Below are 24,196 nucleotides of genomic sequence, written 5' to 3' on the forward strand. Positions count from 1 at the left end.
TGTACATCCTCTGGTCTAGCCAGAATTGTAAGGTAGAATTGGGATCATGATAGGGGGGTAAGGGGGTAGAGAGGACGCATTCAGGAACTAGAGGGAAGTTGTATGTTTCATCGTTTCTACACTGCACCCCGATTGGCTCGTCTTCACCCTGTGACCCCTCTGTAAGGAGATGTCCATTTGCCCACAGATGGGCTTTGGGTCCCCATTCTGCACTCCCTCTCATTCACAATGATAGGAATTTTTGTTCCTTGATGCCTGATACCTGATCCCTTTGACACCTTGTAATCACACAGGATGGTGTGCTTCTTCCTTGTGGGCTTTGTTGTTTTCTGAGCTAGATGGCCGCTTGTTTACCTTCAGGCCTTTAAGACCCCAGGTGCTATATCTTTTGAAAGCTGGGCACCATCGACTTTCTTCACCACATTTGCTTTTGCACACATTTGTCTTCAGTGATTGTGTTTGGAAGGTGAGCATCATAAAGCCAGTTTAATGGAACAAAGTATTCTTGCATTGAAGGAGTACTTGAGCCCAATGTCCATCTGCTACCTTAATACTAAACTTATAAATATGTGTACATAGATCTGTTTTCCATTAAGAAACTCAGGGACAAGGGAACAACAAGTGTTCCAAAATCAGTGGCAAGGAGGGTGTTAGAGGCCTGGTAGGGCTTGAGTAAGGGTAATGTAACTGAGAGGAAATACTGAAACCCAAATGTAGGCTGACCATGATAGTGGGCCAAGAGGAAAGTAAAAGAAAATAGAGGAAACAACTAGGAGGTAAAGGGCGTTTGTGGAGGTCTAGATGCAGGTATGTACATATGTAAATATACTTTTCTATCTATTTTTAATAAACAACTTTCTTGATATATCATTCACACATTGTACAATTCACCCTTTTAGAGTGTTTAGTTCAGTGGTTTGTAATACGTTCACCAAGGTGCACATCTTTTACCACAATCTAATTTTAGAACATTTTCTTCACTCTAAAAGGAACCTGAGGCCATTAGCAGTCACTCCTCATTTCCCCTTCCTTCACTACCCTCCCATGGCCCCTGGCAAGTACTAGTCTACTTTCTGTTTCTGTGGATTTGCCCGTGTGACCAGTTCATGTAAATCGAATCAGATAATATGTAATCTTCTGTAGCTGGTTTCCTTTACCTTGCACAAGCTTTTCAAAGTTTATCCACACAGCAAGTACTTCATTTTCTATTGCTGAATTCCACTGTTTTCATATTATATTTTATACACTTTATTTTGCTTTTACAATTTAGTACTTTTGAGAAACTTCCATTTCCAAGAAGACAGTAGATGTATGTTTCTTTATTCCTTCCATTAAATGGGGGACTTCAAAAGTGTGTGGAAAAATGGAATCCAAAGACAAGGGAATTTCCCATGAACTTTCAGAAGCCCTCTCATATACATATAACAAACATAAGACGAATCTGGAAGGTGGGAAGAAGGAAGACCATCTAGAGGCCTTGGAAACTGACTACTATAGTCCTGAGTTCCTTTGGTGTTTCTATCCCAGGCTTGAGGCAGAAGAAGGTGGCAACCTGAAATTCCAGTGGGTGTGGACAAAAAACCCTCCCCTAAGAAAACCCTGCTTTCTCTAGCCAGAGAGCTAGTAAAGGAGTAATCTACTAAGACAGAAAACTTTGAGAATAATGCTTTACTCCAGCCAAATGCCACAGGAAAAACTCATCCTTCCCCCGCATCATCCATGCTCAAAGTTGAATGGGAGCTTAGACTTCTAGTCTTGAGACTGTAAATCCCCAGCCAAGATGGTGTCAGAAAAGGCCAAACAGGGAGCCATGATTTTCATCCCTGCAGTCAGGAGGACACCCTCGTCCTGCACGTGTGCAGTTAAAGGAGGCTGAGTGGAGAGTCACCCTACTGCTGTGTCACTAGGAACCATTGGGAGCTGGGATACTCACTCTGGCTCAGCAGTACGGAGTATTGACACCGTTTGTTGACAGTGGAGCCAGTTGGGTACAAGGACGCTCACCTCCACTAGCCAGTTTACAGGGCAGCACTTTCCCCTTCCTCTACCAGAGCAGGCCAAGTTAAACGGGGTTTCGCAAGATACAGTCTCTTACCTACAACATAAATGGTCAGGTTTCAGTTGAAAATCACTCATATCAAGAACTAGAAACATCCTAAATAGGATAGAGAAACACACACACACACACACACACACACACACACACACACACACACACACACACACACACACACACACACACACACACCCTCCCCTCTGCTCACCCACTCAAAAAGCAATAGAAGCCAACACTGAGATGATAGAGATGTTAGAATTCTCTGACAAAAAATTTACAGCACCCATGATAGAAGTGCTTCAATGAACACTTATAAAGATTCTTGAAATAAATCAATTAAGAACAAAACCATAGCAAAGAAACAGAAGATATAAGGAAGAAACAAGTGGAAATTTTAGAACTCAAATAAGCAGTAACTGGAGTAAAAAGCGCAGTGGGTGGACTTACCTGTGGATTGGAGGGAACAGAAGAATGAATCAGTGAATTGGAAGACAGATAAACCGAAATAACCCATCTTAAAACAGAGAAAAGTAGAATGACCATTTAATATTTACCCTATACTTCCAGGTTGGATGGCACCTGCAATTGTTGTTTTCAAAGGCTTTTGACCCAGCAATTATACATCTTGAGTTTATATTTTGATATAAACACTTTTATAGATGTCCAAAGACACAAATCAAAAAGGAGCATTGAAGCATTGTTGTAATGGTAATTAGATGTCATCTGACACCCATCAGTAAAGAATTTGTTAAATTATAAAGAACCTATAAGAAGAAAGGGCTAAATAATGATTATACTAAGCTTAATACTATTACACTTACTGAATTGTAATTCATTAAGAAAAAATTAATTGACCCTCCACCCCCAACATAAATAAATCCATGAAAAACAGAATTGTAAACAATATTTAGTATAACATTTTCAAAAGGGAAAAAGGAAATATCTATAAGAATATGTGACAAATTATTGCATAGCTGCCTCAGTAAGAGAACTCTGACTTTCTATAGTGTTTTAGAATTATTTATTAAATAATGAATATATATTACTGTTAACAACTTATTTTCTTTCTTAAAATTTAACTTTAATAAGTGTTAGGTTGTGTTGTCTAGAGAACCCAGTAACACTTAATCTATGTACAAGAAAGAACTTTATACATACACATATATATAATTTTAGTGAGGGCTCGTACAACTCATCACAATCCATATATACATCCATTGTGTCAAGTGCATTTGTACATTTGTTGCCATCATCATTCTCAAAACATTTTCTTTCTACCTGAGCCCTTTGTATCAGCTCCTCATTTTCCCCCTTCCCCCCTCCTTCCCTCATGAACTCGTGATTTATAAATTATTACTATTTTGTCATGTCATACTGTCCCATGTCTCCCTCCACCCACTTTTCTGTTGTCCATCTCCTAGGGAGGGGGCTATATGTAGATCATTGTGATAAATTCTCCTTTTTAACCCACCTTCTCCTTCCCTTCCTGGTATTGCTACTCTCAGTATTGGTCCTGAGGGGTTTTATCTGTCCCGGATTCCCTGTGTTTCCAGTTCTTATCTGTAGCAGTGTACATCCTCTGGTCTAGCCAGATTTGTAAGGTAGAATTGGGATCATGATAGTGGGGGGAGGAAACACTAAAGAAGTAGAGGAAAGTTGTATGTTTCATCATTGCTACACTGCACCTTGACTGGCTCGTCTTCTCCCCGTGAATCTTCTGTAAGGGGATGTCTAGTTGCCTACATATGGACTTTGGGTCTCCACTCTGCACTTCCCTTCATCCACAACAATATGATTATTTGTTCTTTGATGCCTCATACCTGATCCTGTGGACACCTGGTGATCACACAGGCTGGTGTGCTTCCATGTGGGCTTTGTTGCTTCTCAGCTAGATGGTCACTTGTTTATATTCAAGCCTTTAAGACCCCAGATGCTTTATCATTTGATAGCTGGGCACCATCAGCTTTCTTCACCACATTTGCTTATGTGTCCGTTTTGTCTTCAGTGATCGTGCTGGGAAGGTGAGCATCATGGAAAGAACTTGATATTAATTAAGAGGCATTTTTTCCTGCAAACCATTTTATTAGGAACTAATCTAGACATCATATTATTCATCAAACAGTTTTGTATATTTGCTACCACAGTTTCAAAACATTTTTTTCCCTTCTGGAACTTCTTGCTTTCAGCTCCCCCTTTCTCCTCCACACCCCCATACCCAGTAGGAACGCTTATTCTGGTTGATTTCTCTATTGGTTGGTTCATATACTGAAAAACAGACAAACACATAAGAAAGAAAGATTCAAGATGGCTACCCACATGTCAAGATACATCAGAGATAAATCATAATTTGAAAAAATAAAACCCACCCCTCACCGCCCCTCCCCCTACAAAAAAACCCCAAGATCTAGCCCAAAGTGTATTGGCGGGGGAGTGCATGTGGGAGAAATCAAGTGAAAGTTTTTTTTTTTTTTTTTGGTGAAAGGTTTTAATGGTTAAGATCTGCTTTATCATTTTGATCTATGATACTCTGTTTGGTAACCAGTGTAGTCCCATCCCTCAGATATGGTTCTCAACCTTCCTAATGCTGCAACATTTTGATAACAGTTCCTCATGTTGTGGTGACCCCCAACCACAAAGTTATTTTCATTGCTACTTCAAAACTAATTTGCTACTGTTATGAATCTGGTGATCCCGTGAAAGGGTTATTCGACCCCCAAAGGGGTCGCAACCCACAGGTTGAGAACCACTGGGTTAGAGGAAAATCAGTGGAGGCTTATTTCCTGTGTAGATCTTGCACATGTATTTTGGGTTTCTACTGTCATCCATCACCTTGTGTGCAAATCAGAATTTCACAATTTAATACTATTCCCTTCTTCAGATTTGGATTATATAATTTACAATCCTTGGTTCACGGATATTGGTCTGCTCTTCCACGTGGACTTCATTGACATCTTATTTAGATGTCGGCTTGTTTAGAAACAAGACCCCAGATGCTAGCTATTCTTATAGCCAGGTGCCCTCTTATTTCTTCACCACACTTTCCTATTGCATTCAGAGTTTGAGTTTCCTTCATGAGGGTGAGTATCAAGTAGGGCTATGTGAGCAGCTTTTTAAACGATCTGCTTTTCTTTGATGCTGTTGTTAGATTATTATCTGTACATTATCAGTACCCAGCTGAGCCTGGAATAAAGATTCTCCTGACTCCAGTGTAGTGTACTGTCCTCTGTGTTAATAATACCCGACGGACTCAGTTGTATTACAGATGCATTCTGTGTCGTACTGTTCAAATGGAGGCTTTTAAGAAACCTTTCATTGTTATTATTATTTTTTAATGCTTGTCTTCATAACCTTTTTGTTGTTTTTGTAAATCATTTTATTGGGGGCTCATACACAATCCATACGTACATAAATTGTGTAAAGCACATTTGTACATTCGTTGCCCTCATCATTCTCTGGAGGCTTTTTAGGTACAACTTGGGTTAAAAGATGTAGTTTTTACTTGCAACCCTTGGAAACCAAAATTCTTCAGTTTCATTACCTTGCTTAAAACACCATCTGACTATGAGTTCCCAATTTTATAATACTCTCACAACTTTGGGAAAAACTTATACATGGTAATATTTCTTGTTTGAGTTGTCTTGAGTTTTGGATGAGTGGTTAATGAAAAGATAGTTTTTCCAGTCTATCTTGAAGATGGACTTGTTGCATATGCTTGAAGAAAAGTACAGTTATATGGGAAGTGGAGATGTGGAACAGGTTCTGATGTACTTGAAGGAAAAAGTAAGTTGGAAAATTTTTAGAAAAAGATACACAAAGGAAGCAGTCTGAGAGCAAAGGGGCGTTTTCACACAGACCAGTCTTCTTGACCCTGCCCAGGTGTAGAGATTTTTAGCCATGCTCTACAGATCAGTGTAGGAAATTACGGTGTAGTGTGTTGTTTGACCTGTAACCAGGGCCTGCCTTTCTGCAGCTTGCCTTTAGTTGCATGACTTTTTAAGTGCCTACATGTAACCTCTATGATGTCTTCTTTACCAATTTAATGATTTTTAACACTGATATGACAGGTGGCTTGGCAAATTATAGTTAACTTGTATATATTGAATTAATGGATTAGGACAAAGATCGTGAGTCAGACTAGTTCTTTGTTTTCAATAAATTTCATTTTTTTCCCTTTGCTTTTTCAAAAGTAAGGGTACTTTTTCTTAGAAGAGAGTGCATCTTCTATTATACTCCTGCAATCAGGTTAAAACTAAGAGAGAGGGGAAGCACCACAATGATTAATAAAATGTAGACATCCGAAGGCTAGTACTTGGTGTGAAAATATTCTCATTAAACTATTTATTTAGAAAGATGGGTGATGTGTTAAATTTTGCTTACTAGCACTTGGATATCACCTTTGTTCATTTCTGTGAATGAACTGTCAGCATCTTCAAAAGAGCAACTTTGGGTATTGTTGATTCCTATGTAAACTGACGACTTGAGGATGGATAGCCCTACCCTTCCAGACCAGTGTGTTTCTCTTTGTGGTCAGCAGGAGCTCCTTGGGACAGAATATTTGGGTTGGAGTTCCAGGAATCTTCATTTTAACCATGCTCTGTAGATTATTCCTAATAACTAGTCAGATTGTAGTTTCTCTAGGAAGTAAATTTGATATAAGTTGCAGAATTTGGAATTAGTGTGTTCCAATCTGGTGACAATTCTGTATAGATTTTGTTACTAATAAGGAATGATCACACTTTGTTTTTAACCATGTTGCCGGAATAGAGCAGGCTTGTGGGATACAGAACTGGGAATAGAGTGTATTCAGACAAACTCTGAATATCATACATTAAGGAGTCTGGAAGGCCAGGGCTCCTGTGGAGGGGGACCTTCAAGATCCTAAGTTAGAGATGGGTTCCAGTCACATTCTCATAAGTAAAAGTCTTCTCCTCAATGTCCCCCCATAATAATGCCAACTTTAAGGTGCTGTTTGCAAACACTATGGTTGCTTACTATACACTTGAAGGTCAATTGCTTGAAGGCTATCTGCATGAAGGTTGTCTGCCATCAAAAGTGATCAGACCCTATTGTCTGTCTCTCCCGAAGTAGGGCCCAATCCCTTCCTTCTGATAAAGATCATACATTATTCCCCCCCCCCCCCCCCGAAAAGCTCAAAGACATCCAAGGTCAAGCCAACTTTGAGATGACCAAGTTTAGGCTGCCTTCCACTCTAGAACCCTCCCATCTTGTTACATATGTATCTTCCTGTCAAATGTATTCCTCAAGGACTGCTGTTCTCAACCTGTGAGTTGGGACTCCTCTGGGGGTCGAACAGCCCTTTCATAGAAGTCATCCGATTCATAACAGTAGCAAAATTAGTTATGAAGTAGCAATGAAAATAATGTATGGTTGGAGGGTCACCACCACATGAGGGACTGTATCCAAGGGTCGTAGTATTAGGAAGGTTGAGAACCACTGCTCTAATGCCTCCCCTTCCAATTGCGTCGATACCCCTAGCTGTTACATATATGTCTCTTGTACAACCCCTTCCTGTTACGTATGTGCTTACTGTGGCCTTGTGTGCCCGAGATGATATAAGGTCTTGAGAATACATTACACGCTCTCTGCTTGGATCTGGTTCCTGAAGTAGTCATGGAGGTGAGCCCTTGCATGCTTTATCTTGTCTGATGTCTCTTTAATTTACCCCTCAATTATACACCCGCCCCCTTGGACCCATTGGTTGTTGAGGCTGGTCCCCCACAGGTTCTCTGTTCTCTTTATATGCCATGTTTTTGGTTAGTTACATTTATTTAAATCAGATAACTTAAAAATTTTAATTTTAATATTCCTTACCAATCCTGCACGTGGGCAAGTGCGTGTGCACGCACATACACACTCAGTCATTGAGTGGATTCTGACTCATAGTGACCCTAGAGTTTCTGTGACTAAATCTTTTTGGGAGCAGAGAGACTCATCTTTCTCCCGAAGAGCTCTTGGTGACTTTGAACTGCTAACCTTGCAAGTAGCAGCCCAGCACTTAACCCACTATGCCACTAGGACTCCTCCTTATCATTGGTTTAGGAATTAATGACTTTTTAATTAATATAGCATTTTACTTAACCTCTTTTGAATTTTTTGAAGGATGCTTTAAGAAAATACATCATACTTTCACAAGAATCTCTGAATGACATGTGGAAGAGTTACGTCTGGTTTTCTTTCCACGTACTCTCTGAGGAAGAGGGCTATGTTAAGCCCCGTTAAATACCAGAGCATCTCTTCTCTCATTCACTCCTCTCTTATCTTTTCCATCTCCCCCTCCCTCTTTTAAACTTAGGGTGGACATGGTAGTATTAAGATTTGTTCTTCTATATTATTGGAATCAGGAGTCACTACCTATTCTTCATTAAGATGCATTAGAAATACCTTGCCCCCTTGAAGGGATGTAGTAAACAGAATATGAGATAATTATGAATATTAAATTGAGAGCAGGGTTGATGCTTACTTAACTTATTTGGAGACAGGTACACTTACAGGTTTCCCTTCTTATGATGACATATAATGAGTACTGTCATGTAGGAACAAGATATGACTTTCAAAAGATCTAGATGCTGGGCTGCTAACTGAAAAGTCAGCTGTTCAAATTTGCCAGCTTCTCTGGGGGAACAAGACGAAGCTGTTGACTCCTGAAAAGATTTTCAGTCTTAGAAACCATATTTAGGATTACTCTGAGTTGGTATTAACTCAGTGGTAATGAGTTTGGGGTTAGGTATGCTAGATTAGATCTGCTGTATCTTATATGATAATCACTAGCCATAGGTGGTTATTCAAATTAGTTAAGAATAAAAAATGTAAAATAAAAATTTCAGTTAAGTTGAACTAGTTATATTTCAAATACTTGGTGACTCATGTTGGGCAGTACAAAGACAGGGTCTTTCCATAACCGGAGAATGTTCTATTGGACTGTTGGACCGGACGTTTATAAAAGGGAAAGAAGCAATGAAAGAGTAAATTAGTAAAGACCCAATATTTACCCTTCCTTCCAGAATATTTTTTAATGTGTTCTTATACATGATTAGAATAAAGAAAGTCTAATAAAGCTGTTTTAAAAAATTAGAATATAGAAGGAAACTTCTTGTTTTGAAAAGTAACAGCTCTTCGACCATGGTTTTAAAACATTGTCTTCTTTCCCTCAGGCTGGCAGTGATGGTGAAAGCATAGGAAACTGCCCCTTTTCCCAGAGGCTCTTCATGATTCTTTGGCTCAAAGGAGTTGTCTTTAGTGTCACAACTGTTGACCTGAAAAGGTAAGACATGGCTGCAGTTTTAAATGAACTTAAGGTTCATGCTTTACTGTATTTTCAGTTTGATCTCACTATCCCACATTTTTAATACATTGTATTCGACTTAAGCTGGCTTATGGAAAACTTTAATTTTTCTGAAGAGAGTACAGTTTTTCTGAGGATAATTAAGAAATGATCGCAGCGGTGCATTGACAGACTTTTCAGAAATTCAGGCGAGATTCAGAAGAAGACATGGAATGAGGGCTATCATTGCTGATGTCAGCTGGGTTGTGGCTGAAAGCATCAAATACTAGAAAGATGTCGCTTGTGTTTTATTGTCCATACAAAGGCATGTGACTGGATCATAATAAATTATGGATAGTATTGCAAAGGACATAGGAATTCATGGGAATAACATGGGAATTTCAGAAGATTTAATTGAGCTCATGCTGAACGTGTACATAGACAAAGAGGCCTTATTCAAACAGAATAAAATCATATGTGGTTTAGAATCAGGAAAGGTAGGTGTGCAATGAAGTTTATATAGCCTTTGACCATTCTTATTCAGTCTGTATGCTGTGCCAGTTCATGAAGCTGGACTACTGTGTGAAGAAGAACTGCAGCATCAGGACTGAAGCAAGACTAACAATCTGCAATATACAAATGACATGATCTTGCTTGCTTGCTGAAAGTAAAAAGAACTTGAAACACTAAGGGGGAACTGATTACAGAGATCTACATATAATCTCCTCCCTGGGTGACGGACAACAGAAAAGTGGGTAAAGGGAGTTGTCGGACAGTGTAAGATATGACAAAATAATAATTTATAAATTATCAAGGGTTCATGAGGGAGTGGGGAGTGGGAAGGGAGGTGGGAAATGAGGAGCTGATGCCAGGGGTTTATGTGGAGAACAAATGTTTTAAGAATGATGAGGGTAAAAAAAAATGAGGAGGATAACGAATGTACAAATGTGTTTTATACAATTGATGTGTGTGTGGATTGTGACAAGAAGTATATGAGCCTCCAGTAAAATGATTAAATTTGAAGCACTAACTGATTGAAGATAAAAGACGACAGCCTCTTCAGGATGGATTGCACTTTAACATAAAGCAAAACAAATCTCACAATTGGACCAATAGACAACATGATGATGAATGGTTAAAAGATCAACATTCTCAAAGTTTTCATTTTAAAAGATGGAAGTTGTCAGTGTTTTCATTTTACTTGGATCCATAGTCAGTGCTCATAGAAGCAGTAGTCAGGAAAACAAACGATTTATTACATGGGTCAAATCTTCTGCAAAGGACCACTTTGAAGACTAAAGTGTACCTGACTTAAGCCATGGTATTTTCAGTGGTCTTCAATACTTATAAATGTTCAACAGTGAATAGGGAAGATTGAAGAATTGATATATTTGAATTATGGTATTGCTGAATATTAAACATACCATGATTTCCCACCAGAAGAGTGAACAAATCTATCTTGCAAGAAATAGGAGGGAAGTTCATGGGAAATTTTCATCATCTTTTAATTTGTTTTTTTCCCATGAACTTTTTAAAAGCCCATTTGTTTAGCCAGACTGCCCCTAGAAATATGGATGACAAGATTTCTCATGTACTCAGGACATATTATCTGAAGAGACCAGTCCTTGGAAAAGGACATCTTATTGGTAAAAGAAGGTCAGCAAAAATAAAAAGCAGAGACCCAGTGAGACGGATTGTCACAGTGGCTGTAACAAGATACTCAAACAGCAGTGATTGTGAGGATGGTGTAGGTTCAGGCAGTGTTTCGTCTGTTGTTCATGGAGTGGCTGTGAGGGTGAACCAGCAGCAACGATGACACCAGGGACGGGCAGTTCGCAATGTCAGTGAGTAGTCATGGATCCACCTCATCATTTTCAGGAGCTTCTTGTGTGTTTCCTTGTGTGCTTAAATTTCTTGTATGCTTAGCTTAAATTCACCAGCACAGTGCCAGGAGCTTGATTTTAGCTTGGAACCAAGGAACTCTTTGAACTTCCCAATGTAAACATGAAGTCTTGAAGAACTTTCTAAGCAAATAACATGAAAGACAAGAATCGGATTTTAGGAGGTTGAATACCATTGAGGTCTATTTCATTCAATCTGCTTTTTAGGAGCTAACTAGAGTTTGCTGTAAAACAATCTTACTCTCCTTTGGTTAACTGAAATAGTAAAATAAGAGCAATTATCCGTTCCCTTAGGGTTGTTCTGGCAGATGAAGAGTTGCTTTGAGCTTTCCGTTTAGAGTGGGCAGGGCTGATTAGAGCAAGCAGGTGGCGGCAAGGAGCACTTACACTGTAAAAGGTGTATGTCGAGGATTTGGAATGGCTGTATGTCTGTGGGTGCTACAAACAGTTCGCTTATTGTTGAAAGTTGGCTGTTTGAACTTCCTGCAGGCTCCATGGTAAAAAGGCTTGACGGTCTGTTTCCATAAAGAAGTTGGCTGTGAGGTTTGATTTTTATCCTGTACAACAGGGGTCCTCAAACTTTTTAAACGGGGCCAGTGCACTGTCCCTGAGACCCGTTGGAGAGCTGGATTGTAGTTATAAAAACAAAGCTGTGGTGAACAAGCGGCCATCTAGCTCAGAAGCAAATAAGCCCACATGGAAGAAGCACACTGGCCAGTGCGATCACGAGGTGCCTAAGGGACCAGGTATAAGGCATCATGCAAAAAAAAAAAAAGATATAAGTGTGTGTATGTATATGTATATACGTATGTGTATGTTTGTGTATATATATATATATATATATATATCATATTAAATGAAGGGGGAAGTGCAGAGTGGAGACCCAAGGCCCAAGTGTCAACCAATGGAGATCCCCTCATAGAGGGGTTTAGGAGAGGAGATGGGTTAATTAGGGTGTGAGGTAGTATCAATGAAGAACACAGCTTTCCCCCAGATCCTGGATGCTTCCTCCCCCCAACTACCATGATCCGAATTCTACCTTGCAGGGCTGGATAGGACAGAGGCTGTACACTGGTGCATATGAGGGTTGGAGGTACAGGGAATCCAGGGTGGATGATACCTTCAGGACCAAGGGTGTGAGGGACGATGCTGGGAGAGTGGAGGGTGAGTGGGTTGGAAAGGGGGAACTGATTACAAGGATCCACATGTGACCTCTTCCCTGGGAGAGGGACAGCAGAGAAGGGGGGAAGGGAGACTCCGGATAGGGCAAGATATGACAAAATAACGATGTATAAATTACCAAGGGCATATGAGGGAGGGGGGAATGGGGAGGGAGGGGGAAAAAAAAAGAGGACCTGATGCAAGGGGCTTAAGTGGAGAGCAAATGCCTTGAGAATGATTGGGGCAGGGAATGTATGGATGTGCTTTATACAATTGATGTATGTATATGTATGGATTGTGGTAAGAGTTGTATGAGTCCCTAATAAAATGTAAAAGAAGAAAAGAGAAAAAAATGATTAGGGCAAAGACTGTATAGATGTGCTTTATACAATTGATGTATGTATATGTATGAACTGTGAAAAGAATTGTATGAGCCCCAATAAATTGTTAAAATAAAAAAATAAAAATAAAAATAAAAACAAAGTGGTGACCATTCCTATGCACACTGCACATAGCTCATTCTGAAGTGAAGTACAAAGTGGGGCAGAAACACCCGGTGGACCGGATCAATGTCCTCGGTAGGCCACAGTTGGAGGACGCCTGCTGTAAAACATGGACTGTAAGAATGGTGTGGGAAGCAGGGATGCCCGACCAGCTCGAAGTTTAAACAAAAAGCTGACTCCTGTAAAGCAGAGGCCAGCTAGACCTCTACTTACTCCCCAACTGTTTTACAAATTCTGGCAACAGCCATCCCTCCCATGGCGCTCTATTTCTTTACTGGATTTCATAATTTGTTACCGTGTCCACACGGAAATCATAGAAAATACTCAAGATTATGGGGTCTATTAGGGAAATAACAGGCTACAGGGTGGGAGTCATAAGCAGCTTGTAAGTAACAGGAATAAACTGGGCTGCAGTACTTCAGACTAGAGTAGCTTCTTAGCTGGGTCTTCAGATAGGCCTTTTTCCTGGCTCTGGCACCTTAGCTGAGCACCTGCCCTGTTTGGGCAAATGTTAGAAAGCTCTTTGATTTCAGCTCTACCACTAACCACCCAGAGGCACATCCCACACTACCAGCCAGCTTTCCTGCCCCAAAGTGCTCAGCTTTCTTGCTCATGGACCTGGAAGCCCACTGCAGTGACTTCTGCTAGTCTCCTGTTTGTGCTGCCGCCGTTTCTCGGCTGCTGCTTTTTTTTCTGTGTCAGCAGTTCTCTGTGTGTGCCTTGGATGGCAAAACTTTCTCCTTGCAGATTTCTTGGCCAGAGAATGCTTTCTGCTCCAGGCAGAGTGGGATTGGGAGTGAGAGCCCTGCATTTTCTGCCTCTAAGATGGCTCATTTTAGCCAGTGGGATGGCATAGTTGACCAGGCTCATTAGAATTTAATCTACCTTTATGGCAGGAGTCCTGGTGGTGCTGTCAGGAGAAAGTGCTGGAATGTTAACCCCAGGCCAGTGGTGTCAACTCACCAACCTCACTTTATGGGAGAAAGTTGAGAAATCTGTGCCCATAAAATTTACAACCTCCGAAACCCTATATAAGGTCACTGTGACTCAAAATTGATTTGATAGGACTGGGTTTTGGGGTTTTATACCTTATTTAGATGGTTCCAGCTCCACAGAAGTGCCACACACCTTACATTCTTATCAAGCTGTCCTTGTGGGTCATAGGCACATTTGCATAGTCCCATGTAGTTATTTGGTGGGAGTTCTGAAGACTGGTAGAGGCCCATATGAAGTAATCCACTGCACTTCAGTGGGTCATCAAGACTCACAATCAACTAACAGCAATGAGTTTGACTTTTGTTTTTGATATTTTTGCTGTCAAGAGAAAATTTAGGATCTGACTGTGGGAATGTGTTGCTGATGGCATAAATGCTATAACATGGTTTGCTGTTTAATTTTTAAATGCGTAAAGTCAGGAATAGTATGCATGAGAAAATATAGACAACCTATCACGTAACAGGTAGCAGATTTCTTGTCTGTCATCTTTCTGTGGGCAGTACCAATCTTATTCTCAGTCCAGTGATTAAATCTGTGGTCCCTATTAGTTCCTTAAGATTTAATTTTAATTAACTGATGGTACCACATATTTTGGATTTTGTGTACTTGAAATACAGATATACTTTGGGGATAGTAAGAGTTAAGACTCTAAAATGCAAGGCTTTGGGAAGCTATTACCTAGTTCGTGTTGACAGAGTTCTTATGAATGAAACAATTCATGGAGTTACCCTTCTCTTACTGTGTTTTTCCTCCCTGCATTCACAAAGGAAGTTTCCCAACACAGCTCCTAAAAATAGACTGTGCCGTCAGGCTCACACCCTGACTGCGTACATGGGTTTCTCCTGTTCCCATTTTTGGCTTGGAGTAAGTGAGTTGACTGCCATGCTTGGAAAAAAGCCTCCTTTGAATAGCTCAGCACAGTGCTTGATTGTGGCCCAAACCAAAAACCAAACCCACTGCCATCAAATTGATTCTAACTCATGGTGGTCCTGTAGGGCAGTGCAGAACTGCCCCCTAGGGGTTTCCAAGGCTGCAACCCTTAAGGGGGACAGGTAGCCTTCTGTGGTTCAGCAAAGAAAGTGAAACGACCAAGGAGAGTTCACTTCTCAAACTAAGTGTGAAGAATTCATGCTTGTAAGTAGAAAACATTAGCATTTAAAGAAAGGAAGATGCTTACTTATTTCCTAGGACTTGGAGCAAAATCAACATTTTTAACAGCACTTAAAGTTGGAGGCAGTAGTTTTAGGTTTCCTTTTTAAAAAAACAGGACTCCTTTGCAGCTAAAAACACAATTCTGAAAGGCATGTGTGTGTGTGTGTGTGTGTGTGTGTGTGTGTGTAACACTCTGTGGTTCCAGTAGGAGGAGGGAAGTACAGGACAAGGAGTTAGGGAGGGTGCATGCAGCTGCTGCCCCACCAACGCCTCTGTGCTTGTGGCATGAGGAAGGAGAGGTGAGTTTCAGGTGCAAGGCCATGCCACTTTGGGAGGGACAGCGGTGGAAAGTTGATGACAGATAAAGAACATCAGTGGCAACATCCGTCAGCTACTAATGAGAGGGCCAGGCTAGAAGAATGTCTACTTACATGAGAGTGAAACCAGAGGCTTGTGCTAAAAGTCTTGGGAGATCTCTCTCAGTCAGCCTGCTGCTGAAACTTGCAGCACCACTCAACATCTGTGGTAACATCCGTGGGCAACATGCTTTGCTTTGACTCTGAGTACAGGGGTTTCCCACCAGAAAGCAAAGACAGAGGGAAGCACCCTGAAGACTGCCTATTCCTTGCTGGCACGAAGTCAGCTATCCTGAGAACTTTTTCCTTCTGTGAGGGCATCACGAATGTATGCCAGCATCAATAGAATTGATGGATTTTGTGATGAATGTAAAAGGAAAATATTCCACTTGGGAAAACTGTTACCAACTGCTTGAACTGTTTCCACCATTGAAGATGAGAAAGCACGTTAATCAGGGAGATTGAGAGCTTGTGGATTTCTCTTGGTGAATTGTGTGACCAGCTGATGTACCAGGTCAAGGTCTTTTTGGTGATCTGTTGTGGTCTGACCCTAACAAAGATGGCTGGGGTGAAAATGGCAGAGGCGGGCCCGTCACTGTTGGTACAGAAATGGTTGTAAATTCTTGCCATAAGCACAATTTGGATCTTACATGTAAAGCCCACTAGATGTTGAAGATGGATATAGCATTTTTTTTTTGCCAAGGGGCTGATTGCTGCACTCAGTATTGTGGAGAATTTGACCCTGCTGGTGCTATGATGGATGTGAGTGAAACACTGCTGTGCTCTTTTCAGGTTTCAAAACCTGCAGAGTAGTCCATGCCACTAGCCTATGGCTCCCCCAAGGGGTATAATCACAAAGCAGACAAAGGAATGGATGTCATTTTGCCACTGCTATGTTAGGACTTACAACATATGCTATCTTCCATATTAAAAACTGTAATGTGTACCGATCAGCTTGCTCAAATAGATCCTTTGTGTTGTGGGCCTCCCTCCATTTTTGATTTACTGAATATTGTTTGCTTGCTGTAACAGCAAATGAAAGATACGCAGCCCCCAAGAAAACTATTTTGTTTGTTTTTTCACTTCTCGATTCCTTTTTAAAAATTAACTAGTTTCACTAGCTTTGACCAGTTTCACCAACATAAAATTAATACAATTCACACAGCACATGCCTTTCGCTAGTTCAGTCACATAAGAGCTGAGTGGCCATCTCTATTAATTCCAAGGCATTTCTTCTTCCTTGTCAACCTCGCTGTTGTTAGCTGTCCATTTCCTGCCCGCCTCCCCCGCCATGTCCCTTAGAAACTATGAATCCACTTGTCACTATAGGTTTACCTATCCTGGATTTCAAATACAGAAAACCATATAAAATCAAAACAAAACGCAAGCAGTCCAACAACAATAACAGGATAAATCAAAACCGTTAATCAAAAACAAAGTAGAAAATAAAAACTGGAACAATTATACATTGGGTCCTGAGGGAGAAAAACTAACAAGGTGTCACATTTGACCTGACCACAACTGCAGTGATCCCCCACAATGTGCGCTGTCCGACCACAGGAAGTTTACCGTCTCGGGTCAGTAGTGGGGTCCACCAGAGGCTGCATCTGAACGCTGCACTTTCACTACTTTGTTCCTTTGTACTTACCTGTACTGACGGCATTTAATCTGTGCACACCAAGGACAATTTACCCTGCCTAAGGAGTACATTGCTAACTTCAGGCTCAGCAGTTTGAAGGCATCAGCCGTTCGGTTGGAGAAAGATTGGGCTTTCTACCTTAGAGTTACAATCTTGGAAACTCATAAGGACAGTTCTAAATATTCTACCTTTAAGATCTCTATGAGCTGTCATCGACTCAAGGGCAATGAATTTGGTCTTTTTTGTTTGTTTGGAAGGGGTAAGGATATTTAAAACATTTGGTACAACTCATGAATAATATAAAATGCTCGTTTTCTTTAGGCCTTGAATCTGTATATGTTGTCATAAAATGCATAAACTACTGTGAACTTAAAATATTGTTTCTAAGGGGTTGTTTTTTTACCTTATCATATTTTTATGTACAAACTAGTTTTTATTGCTATCAATATATTAGGATTAACTTTCAACCTTGCCAGCACCACTGGTATGCATATTTAAATTAAAGCACACATTTCCTTATATTATAATGACAAAGCCATTGTTTTAAGTATTTGGACTCTTTTTTTTTCTCTTTTTTTTTGCAGGGAGGGGCAGGAAGGGAGAGGGACAGGGAGAGAGACAGGGAGGGGGAAGGAGAGGGGGAGGGAGAGAGAGGGAGAGGGAGGGAAAGGGAGGGAGAGAGGGAGAGGTGGACTCTTTTTTTAAAGGCAAAGTTTCACCCACATATGCACTAACATGACCCTAACTATATGCTGGCATGGTTATGTGCACACGCTTCCTTTTGGAATTCAAAAACGGTTTTGATTTTCAATAGCAATTAGTAAGACAATGCCATTTAATTTATTAATGATTGAAGCTAATAACATTTTTTACAGTGTACATATAGTCTGTTCACGAAGTAATTTTTTTTACAGTTGCAACAGACTTGAACTTGTGTATTCAGAAAGCTTCCAATTGTAAAAATAATACTATTCTATACAAATGAACAGTTATACTCTCCGTGGCCTGAGGCTTATAAATCCAAACAAACCAACTTCCTATGCAGCAATTTGTACAGACTTTACAGTATCTGTGACGGTTTAAGTCGGCGTTCTGGTGGTACAGTGGGTGATATGAGTTGGAGTGGCTAACCACAAGGTTAGCCAGTCCATAGGGAAGAGGAGACTTTCTACTCTGGTCAAGAGTTAGTCTCGGAAACCCACAGGGACTGTTTTACTGTGTCCTACGGGGTTGCTGTGAGTTGGAATTGACTTAATGGCAGTGTGTTTGGGTTTGAGTATTATGACCTGAAAAGACTTCTGTTAAACAGAAAAGCTTCCATAGATGAGCGTGTGTGATACCATGTGGTGAGAGTGAACTTAAGCTTATTAAATGCAGAACTTGTTAGAGCCTTAAAACAAAAACTCACTGCCATTGGCTCATAATGGCATTGTAGGACAGGGCGAGTCCCTGATACTGTGACTGCGGGAGTGGAAAGCCCTGCACTGTCTGTCTCTGGAGGAACAGCTGCTGTTTCCAACGCTGACCTTGCAGGTAGCAGCCTGATGTGCAGTCACCCCACCACCAGGGCTCCTAAATCTTACTGTTAAGTGCCATCAAATTGGTTCTGACCCATTAGCATCCCTATGAACAACAGAATGAAACACTGCACCAACCTGTGCCACCTTCACAATTGTTCCTGTGCTTGAGCCCATTGTTGGAGTCACTGTGTCATTCTGTCTCATTGAGGGTCTTCCTCTTTTTCGATATCTGTCTACTTTACCAAGCTTGATGCCCACCAAGGACTGCTCTCTCCCGACAACTTGTCCAAATTATATAAATGAAGCCTTGCCATCCTTGCTTCTAAGGACTACGTCTTCCAAGACACTAAATCCTCTTAGTGTCAGCACAGTGTCTGTAGAACTAACTGTTAATGGTATATTGAAAAGATTTGACGGAATAAATTGCTCCAGAGACAGTAATGTGTGTGTGCGTGTGCGTGTGCACGCCTTACATGAAGTCTCTGTTCCAGCGCCTTCACCGAGATGACTACTTTTAGGTTTGATGTTTATCCTGCCAGACTTTACATGTGAAATACAAAAGTATAGTCTTGAACATGAGTCAAAGAGAAGGTACACTCTCCAAGAGTGAACATGGCTCAAAAATGAAAGTTGTCACAGAGAAATGAAACATCCTGTTGCAATATGTCCTGAATTTAAAAACATCAAATCTGTTTTAGAAAGCTGTGGGGGAGATAGTACCCAGTGGGCTTATTTTCTTACTTTTCCTAGGAATTGCTTAATTTTTCAGATAAAAGTACTGACCCTTGAACAAACCAGTGGAGAGCAATCGGCCTCTCTGGAGAGCTGTTCCCACAGCCCACTCCAGGCTCTGGGAACAGTAATGGCTGCATGGCACTCTACCCATGAGAACAAGATCATTTTGCGCTCTGGTTCCGTGTTGCATGTTCTCTCTGAACGCAGTTGGAGCTAATGACTGTGCTGGTGGTGTTCCAGCATTCCTCATGAGGTTTTTGAACAATCTCCCAGCACTTGCCTTAATGCTTTTTGTGCATTTCGGAACATATTTTCTATTCATGCTGTACTTGTATTAAAGAACTTTTGGAGTTAGAAAATGCCCAGGTCTCAGAAGGAATTTAAGTTTATATCAGCTGCTATATGATAACAAGCTTCAGATCATTAGTGTTACACTGAAAATAATATCAAGCCAAAGGGCAGCGAAAAAGAGGAAGGTCCTCGAGAAGCTGGATTGATTCATGGCTGCATCAACGGACCCAAATACGGGAACAATTGTGACGCGTCCTTTCAGGTTCAAAGATTAGTTCAGGACAGTAGGTCAGGTTGGTTATTTTAAAGTCTGGGTTCCATGAGAATAAGGAATACTGTCAACATTGTAATTGAAAAAAAATGTAGCATACTTAAGGATATTTCACATGTCATCAAATAGGGAACAGTAGTGGTATTGAAGGAAGGACAAGAAGTAGAAACACACCTGGTTCTATATGGATAGGGGCCTGTTACAGACCTCCATGGGACTGTGAGCATGAATAACTGCATACTTGAGTATCCTCATTCAAATTCAGCAAAAAGGAAGGGGAAAAGCAAATGTTTCCCTTGTGTCTACTGTTTGCTAGGCACTGTGGAGGGTCCTTTTTATGGCTCCTGTCAAACATGTTTAGACCTGCTTTTGAATAGATAAGGGTGCAGTGCACCCTTGCCTTATGGCCTTTCTGCCTGGCATGCTTGTGGCTGTAATTAAGATCTTTAGTTGAAGACGTGCACTATCTTTATTAATCCCCAGAGTTCTTAAATCATAGTTAAGCATCTTTAGAGAAATTCTCTCTCTCAGACTCTCTCAGATAGAGCTGAATGTGGCCAGACACATAGTTTGGGGAAAACTTTGGGTTTCTAGGCATGATCATACCCCCACCCCCGGATTTGAGAGAATAAATATATTTGGGAGACAGATCACTTATAAAAGGTTTTGGGAAATGACTGCTTCCATTCTCTTATTTCCACTTTATAAACAGATATTATCTCATTCTTTGCATTGTCACTAACGACTTCCTTCCTTTCCACATGTAAACATACCATTTGTAATTTATTGTATGAGCAGAGATTCATGTCAAGCTGCCATAATAATGGCATAAAGTTTTAAAAAGCCATTGTCAGAGTTTAAATTTTATCAGTGTTGTAATAGTTAAGAGATTTATAGTGGAAACATGCAATTGATAGTTCTACACATTTTAAATGACCATTATATACAGAATAAAGTCTGTTATCCAAAAGAGATTCTCGCCTTAGTTTTGCTTTCATTAGCATGTCACTGTAGTTCCCTTTACTCTTCTGAGAAACAGTCTCCAGCTGGCCCAGAAACCTGTTTGCTTTCCAGGAAGATTCCCAGTAACAAACATCATGAATAACACATGTAGAGTCTTCTAAAGTGGAGAGACCTGGCCTGTGTTTTAGAAAAATCCTCTATTTCCTCCTGCTGGCCAGGCAGGAAAGTAAGAATCAGTTCTTACCTTTCCTAAAGTTGACTTGTGCTACTTGAGCCTGTTTGGGGAAAAGGAGAGCCCCCAACAAATCACCCCGAGTCTGGTAGGTGCAATTATACACTGATAATAAGTAAAGATTATAGTGAAGTCATAGAGAGCATGAGAGAGAGAAGAGAGATTGAAGTAGTGGAGTCAGACACAGTTCATGGTAGCATGCTCACCTCAGCCCCGCTTGGTGGTCCTCATGGGGAGACCCTGGGAGCCAGAGCAGTAGAGACCCAACTTTATTGCTAACCAAGGCTTATCCTCTGTTCATACATTTCCCTCTCCCTGAGCTGTAGCTTCAGTGCTGTCCTCTGAAGTAAATTCTTCTGGGGGGGAGGGGCGGCTGTCCATGTAGTTGGTATTGGGCCCCACCCCTCAGACCTCTCTAATGGTTCCCTGCTTCATGTTAGTATATTACAGTCACATCTTGGATCAGGGGGTTGAAGCCTGGCCCCTTTTTCCCTGTGTCATATGTTTTTATGTGTGTCTCGTCCCCTTCTCCCCGCAAGATAATTTAAAAAATGATCAATCTTGTTAAGGCTACTGAGAACTTGTCGCCTGAAATGGTGGCATTTTACCCTGAAGTGATGCAGCCAGTTTACACCAAGTCAGAGGAAGAAAGAGAAGTTTGTTTTTTTGAAAGCGAAGTTTTAATTTAGAAGGTATTCCAGTTAGGAGACCACAGCTTTGTAAGACAGACTGTCTTTGTGGTGTACTGTTTGAAATCCGAATACCTAGTGAATTTTTACTTTGGGGAGTCACCTATAGATGTTTTACATTGACTCAGGTTTCAGGGTAACCATGGGAAAATACTGTGGACCATGAGTAAACAAGAGAACCATAAAGTTCTTTAAGGTGCAGACTAGTCTCAGATGTCTTTGTTGATTAACTAGACAGCAGGGCTTAACTTTGAATCACTAACAGTGAAGAGAAGGGAAGACGTTTTAGGTGGTGTCTGCATAGAGCCTGTTTACTCTTGAGCAATGTAGTGAATTATAAAACTTTCTTAGAGACTAAATTCTTTAGAGTGCCATAGGCTAATTGCATTTTTAAAGAGGTACTCTTCTAACTATATTAGGTAAAATAACTCCAGTTACAAACTGAATTAGACAAATTGGTTGCTATCAACTGGTGACACAGTGATGATGTGTTGGTCTGCTAACAGCAAGGTTCGAAGTTTGAAACCACCAGCTGTTCCAAGGGAGAAAGATGGGGCTTTCTACTCCTGTATTAGTTACAGTCTCAGTAACGCACTGGGACAGGACAGTTCTACCTTTCCCCATATCAGGTCACTACTAGTTTGCATTGACTCCATGACAGTGAGGTGAGTGAATGTTTTTAACTGTTAGCACTATAAACCCTGAAGTCCATTAAGAGTTATGGAAACTGTATTTGAACACTTCATAAGTATCATTTTGTTTTAAAATGATTGCTCCACAAAATGACATTAAGCTGCAAGTTAGTAGGTTAGCAAACTTAATAAAAATAAAAATCTGCTAGCTGATTGAAACTGGATTAAATAGACTAATGTGTAGTAATTGGGAGTCTTGGTATATATTTTGGTTTGTGTATCACTTAGTGTCTGCCTCTTCCTTGGGAAATCAAACCCTGGTCTCCCAAGTAACAGGTGGGTATACTCACTACAATAGTAACGAGGACAGTCTTTGACAAAATGGGTTGACACAGTGACTACATGGCCGGGCGCTAACATAGCAATTGTGAGGCTGGCACAGGACAACGAAGGCAGTGCTGCATGCTGTTGTTCTTAGGGTCACTATAAGTTGGAACCAAGTGGACAGCTCCTAACACAGCTTTCATAGTCATCCAGCTAGAATACAGCAAGTCTAGTAAAGAATAATTGAGGCAAATGTAGGATTGTGTGAGATCAATTTCTTGGGGGTGGTGGGTGGTACTGAGAATTCTCTTTTGATCTCCATGAGTTAATTTTATAGGCCCTGAAAATCTGTACCATTCTTAGGGATTGACAAGAACCTCTATGCCTGTGGTTAAAATTCTACTTGGGAACGGGCTGTATTTGATACGTTAATAAGACAGAATTGGGGTAGGTGTGTTTTGAGTCCATCTCTGAGATATAAACGTGATCAAATAATCGGGCAGTAGAGATAGGGGAGGAAGATGTCAAACCGCATGGCGATCTCTAAGGACCCAGGAAACACTGGAAGAGCCAAAGACTTTCATGCAGAGCAACAGAGAGGGTGGGCCTTGCCCCTAGAGCCAGCACCCTACATTAAGACACATGAACTGTGAGGAAATAAGGTTTCTGGTTGTTCCAGCCATACGTGTATTTCTGTTACAGCAGCCAGACAACTAAGGTAACCTTCAAATGGAAACTTAATTAAAATGTAGTTCTACAGACTTAGTATTTCTCCCCTACCCCATGTCCTCAGTTTCTAGCCCTGCATGGTTCTCATCTTATGCCAAGCACCTGGAGCCCAGTTACCAGCCTGACATCCTCAATTTTATTGCAAGGGCACAGAATTACCTTTTCATTGAAGTTTAGCCATGGAAATGGTTTAAAGTATTAACTCGCCCTTTTGGTTTCCTTTTCTTCCTCTTTGTTGCTTCCTTTTGCTGGTTTCTCTTTATTTCCTCTTCTTTATCTGAAAACAAAACGGAAGAGAACAGAATAGTGTATTTTATCTAGAATAAGTAATGTGTACGAAAACAGTATTTGTGCTCTTGAGCTCAAGAGTACCCTTCCTTGGCTTTAATAATCACTTAGGGAGATATGAACATTTAAATTAAGAGTATTGTTGAATATTTATTGAAAGAAACCAAAGATATCTTGAAATCTTGAATCATTTTTTATTGGTTCAGTTTCATTGATCTCAACTGGCAGTTCTGATAATGCTGGGTTTCTGTGAAGCAGTTGTAAAACGAACCTTTGTAGGTCAGACAAAACATCTGAGACCTTCGGATGCCCAGTGAGACCTAGAAGTTGAAGAATCTTAGATTCTATTTGATTAATGACTCGATAGAGTTGTAAGGTAATCACCTCACTGCTTAGAATTTGTCTTTTTATTAAAGTCTACTAATTTTTTGGAGGCACAAGGAGCCCTGGTGCCCATAATTAGTTATACGTTGGGC

General features: G+C 40.7%; 1 protein-coding gene across 1 annotated transcript in view; it reads left to right on the forward strand.

The window, feature by feature from the left end:
* Positions 1 to 24,196, forward strand: part of CLIC4 (chloride intracellular channel 4) — an 86,827-nt gene that overhangs the window by 38,502 nt on the left and 24,129 nt on the right. Inside the window, exon 2 of the mRNA XM_075552587.1 lies at positions 9,229 to 9,338. Within this exon, the coding sequence (XP_075408702.1) occupies positions 9,229 to 9,338 (110 nt within the window). The remainder of the gene's footprint in view (positions 1 to 9,228; positions 9,339 to 24,196) is intronic.

Source organism: Tenrec ecaudatus, chromosome 1 (genome assembly GCF_050624435.1).
Source record: "Tenrec ecaudatus isolate mTenEca1 chromosome 1, mTenEca1.hap1, whole genome shotgun sequence".
Classification (NCBI taxonomy): domain Eukaryota; kingdom Metazoa; phylum Chordata; class Mammalia; order Afrosoricida; family Tenrecidae; genus Tenrec; species Tenrec ecaudatus.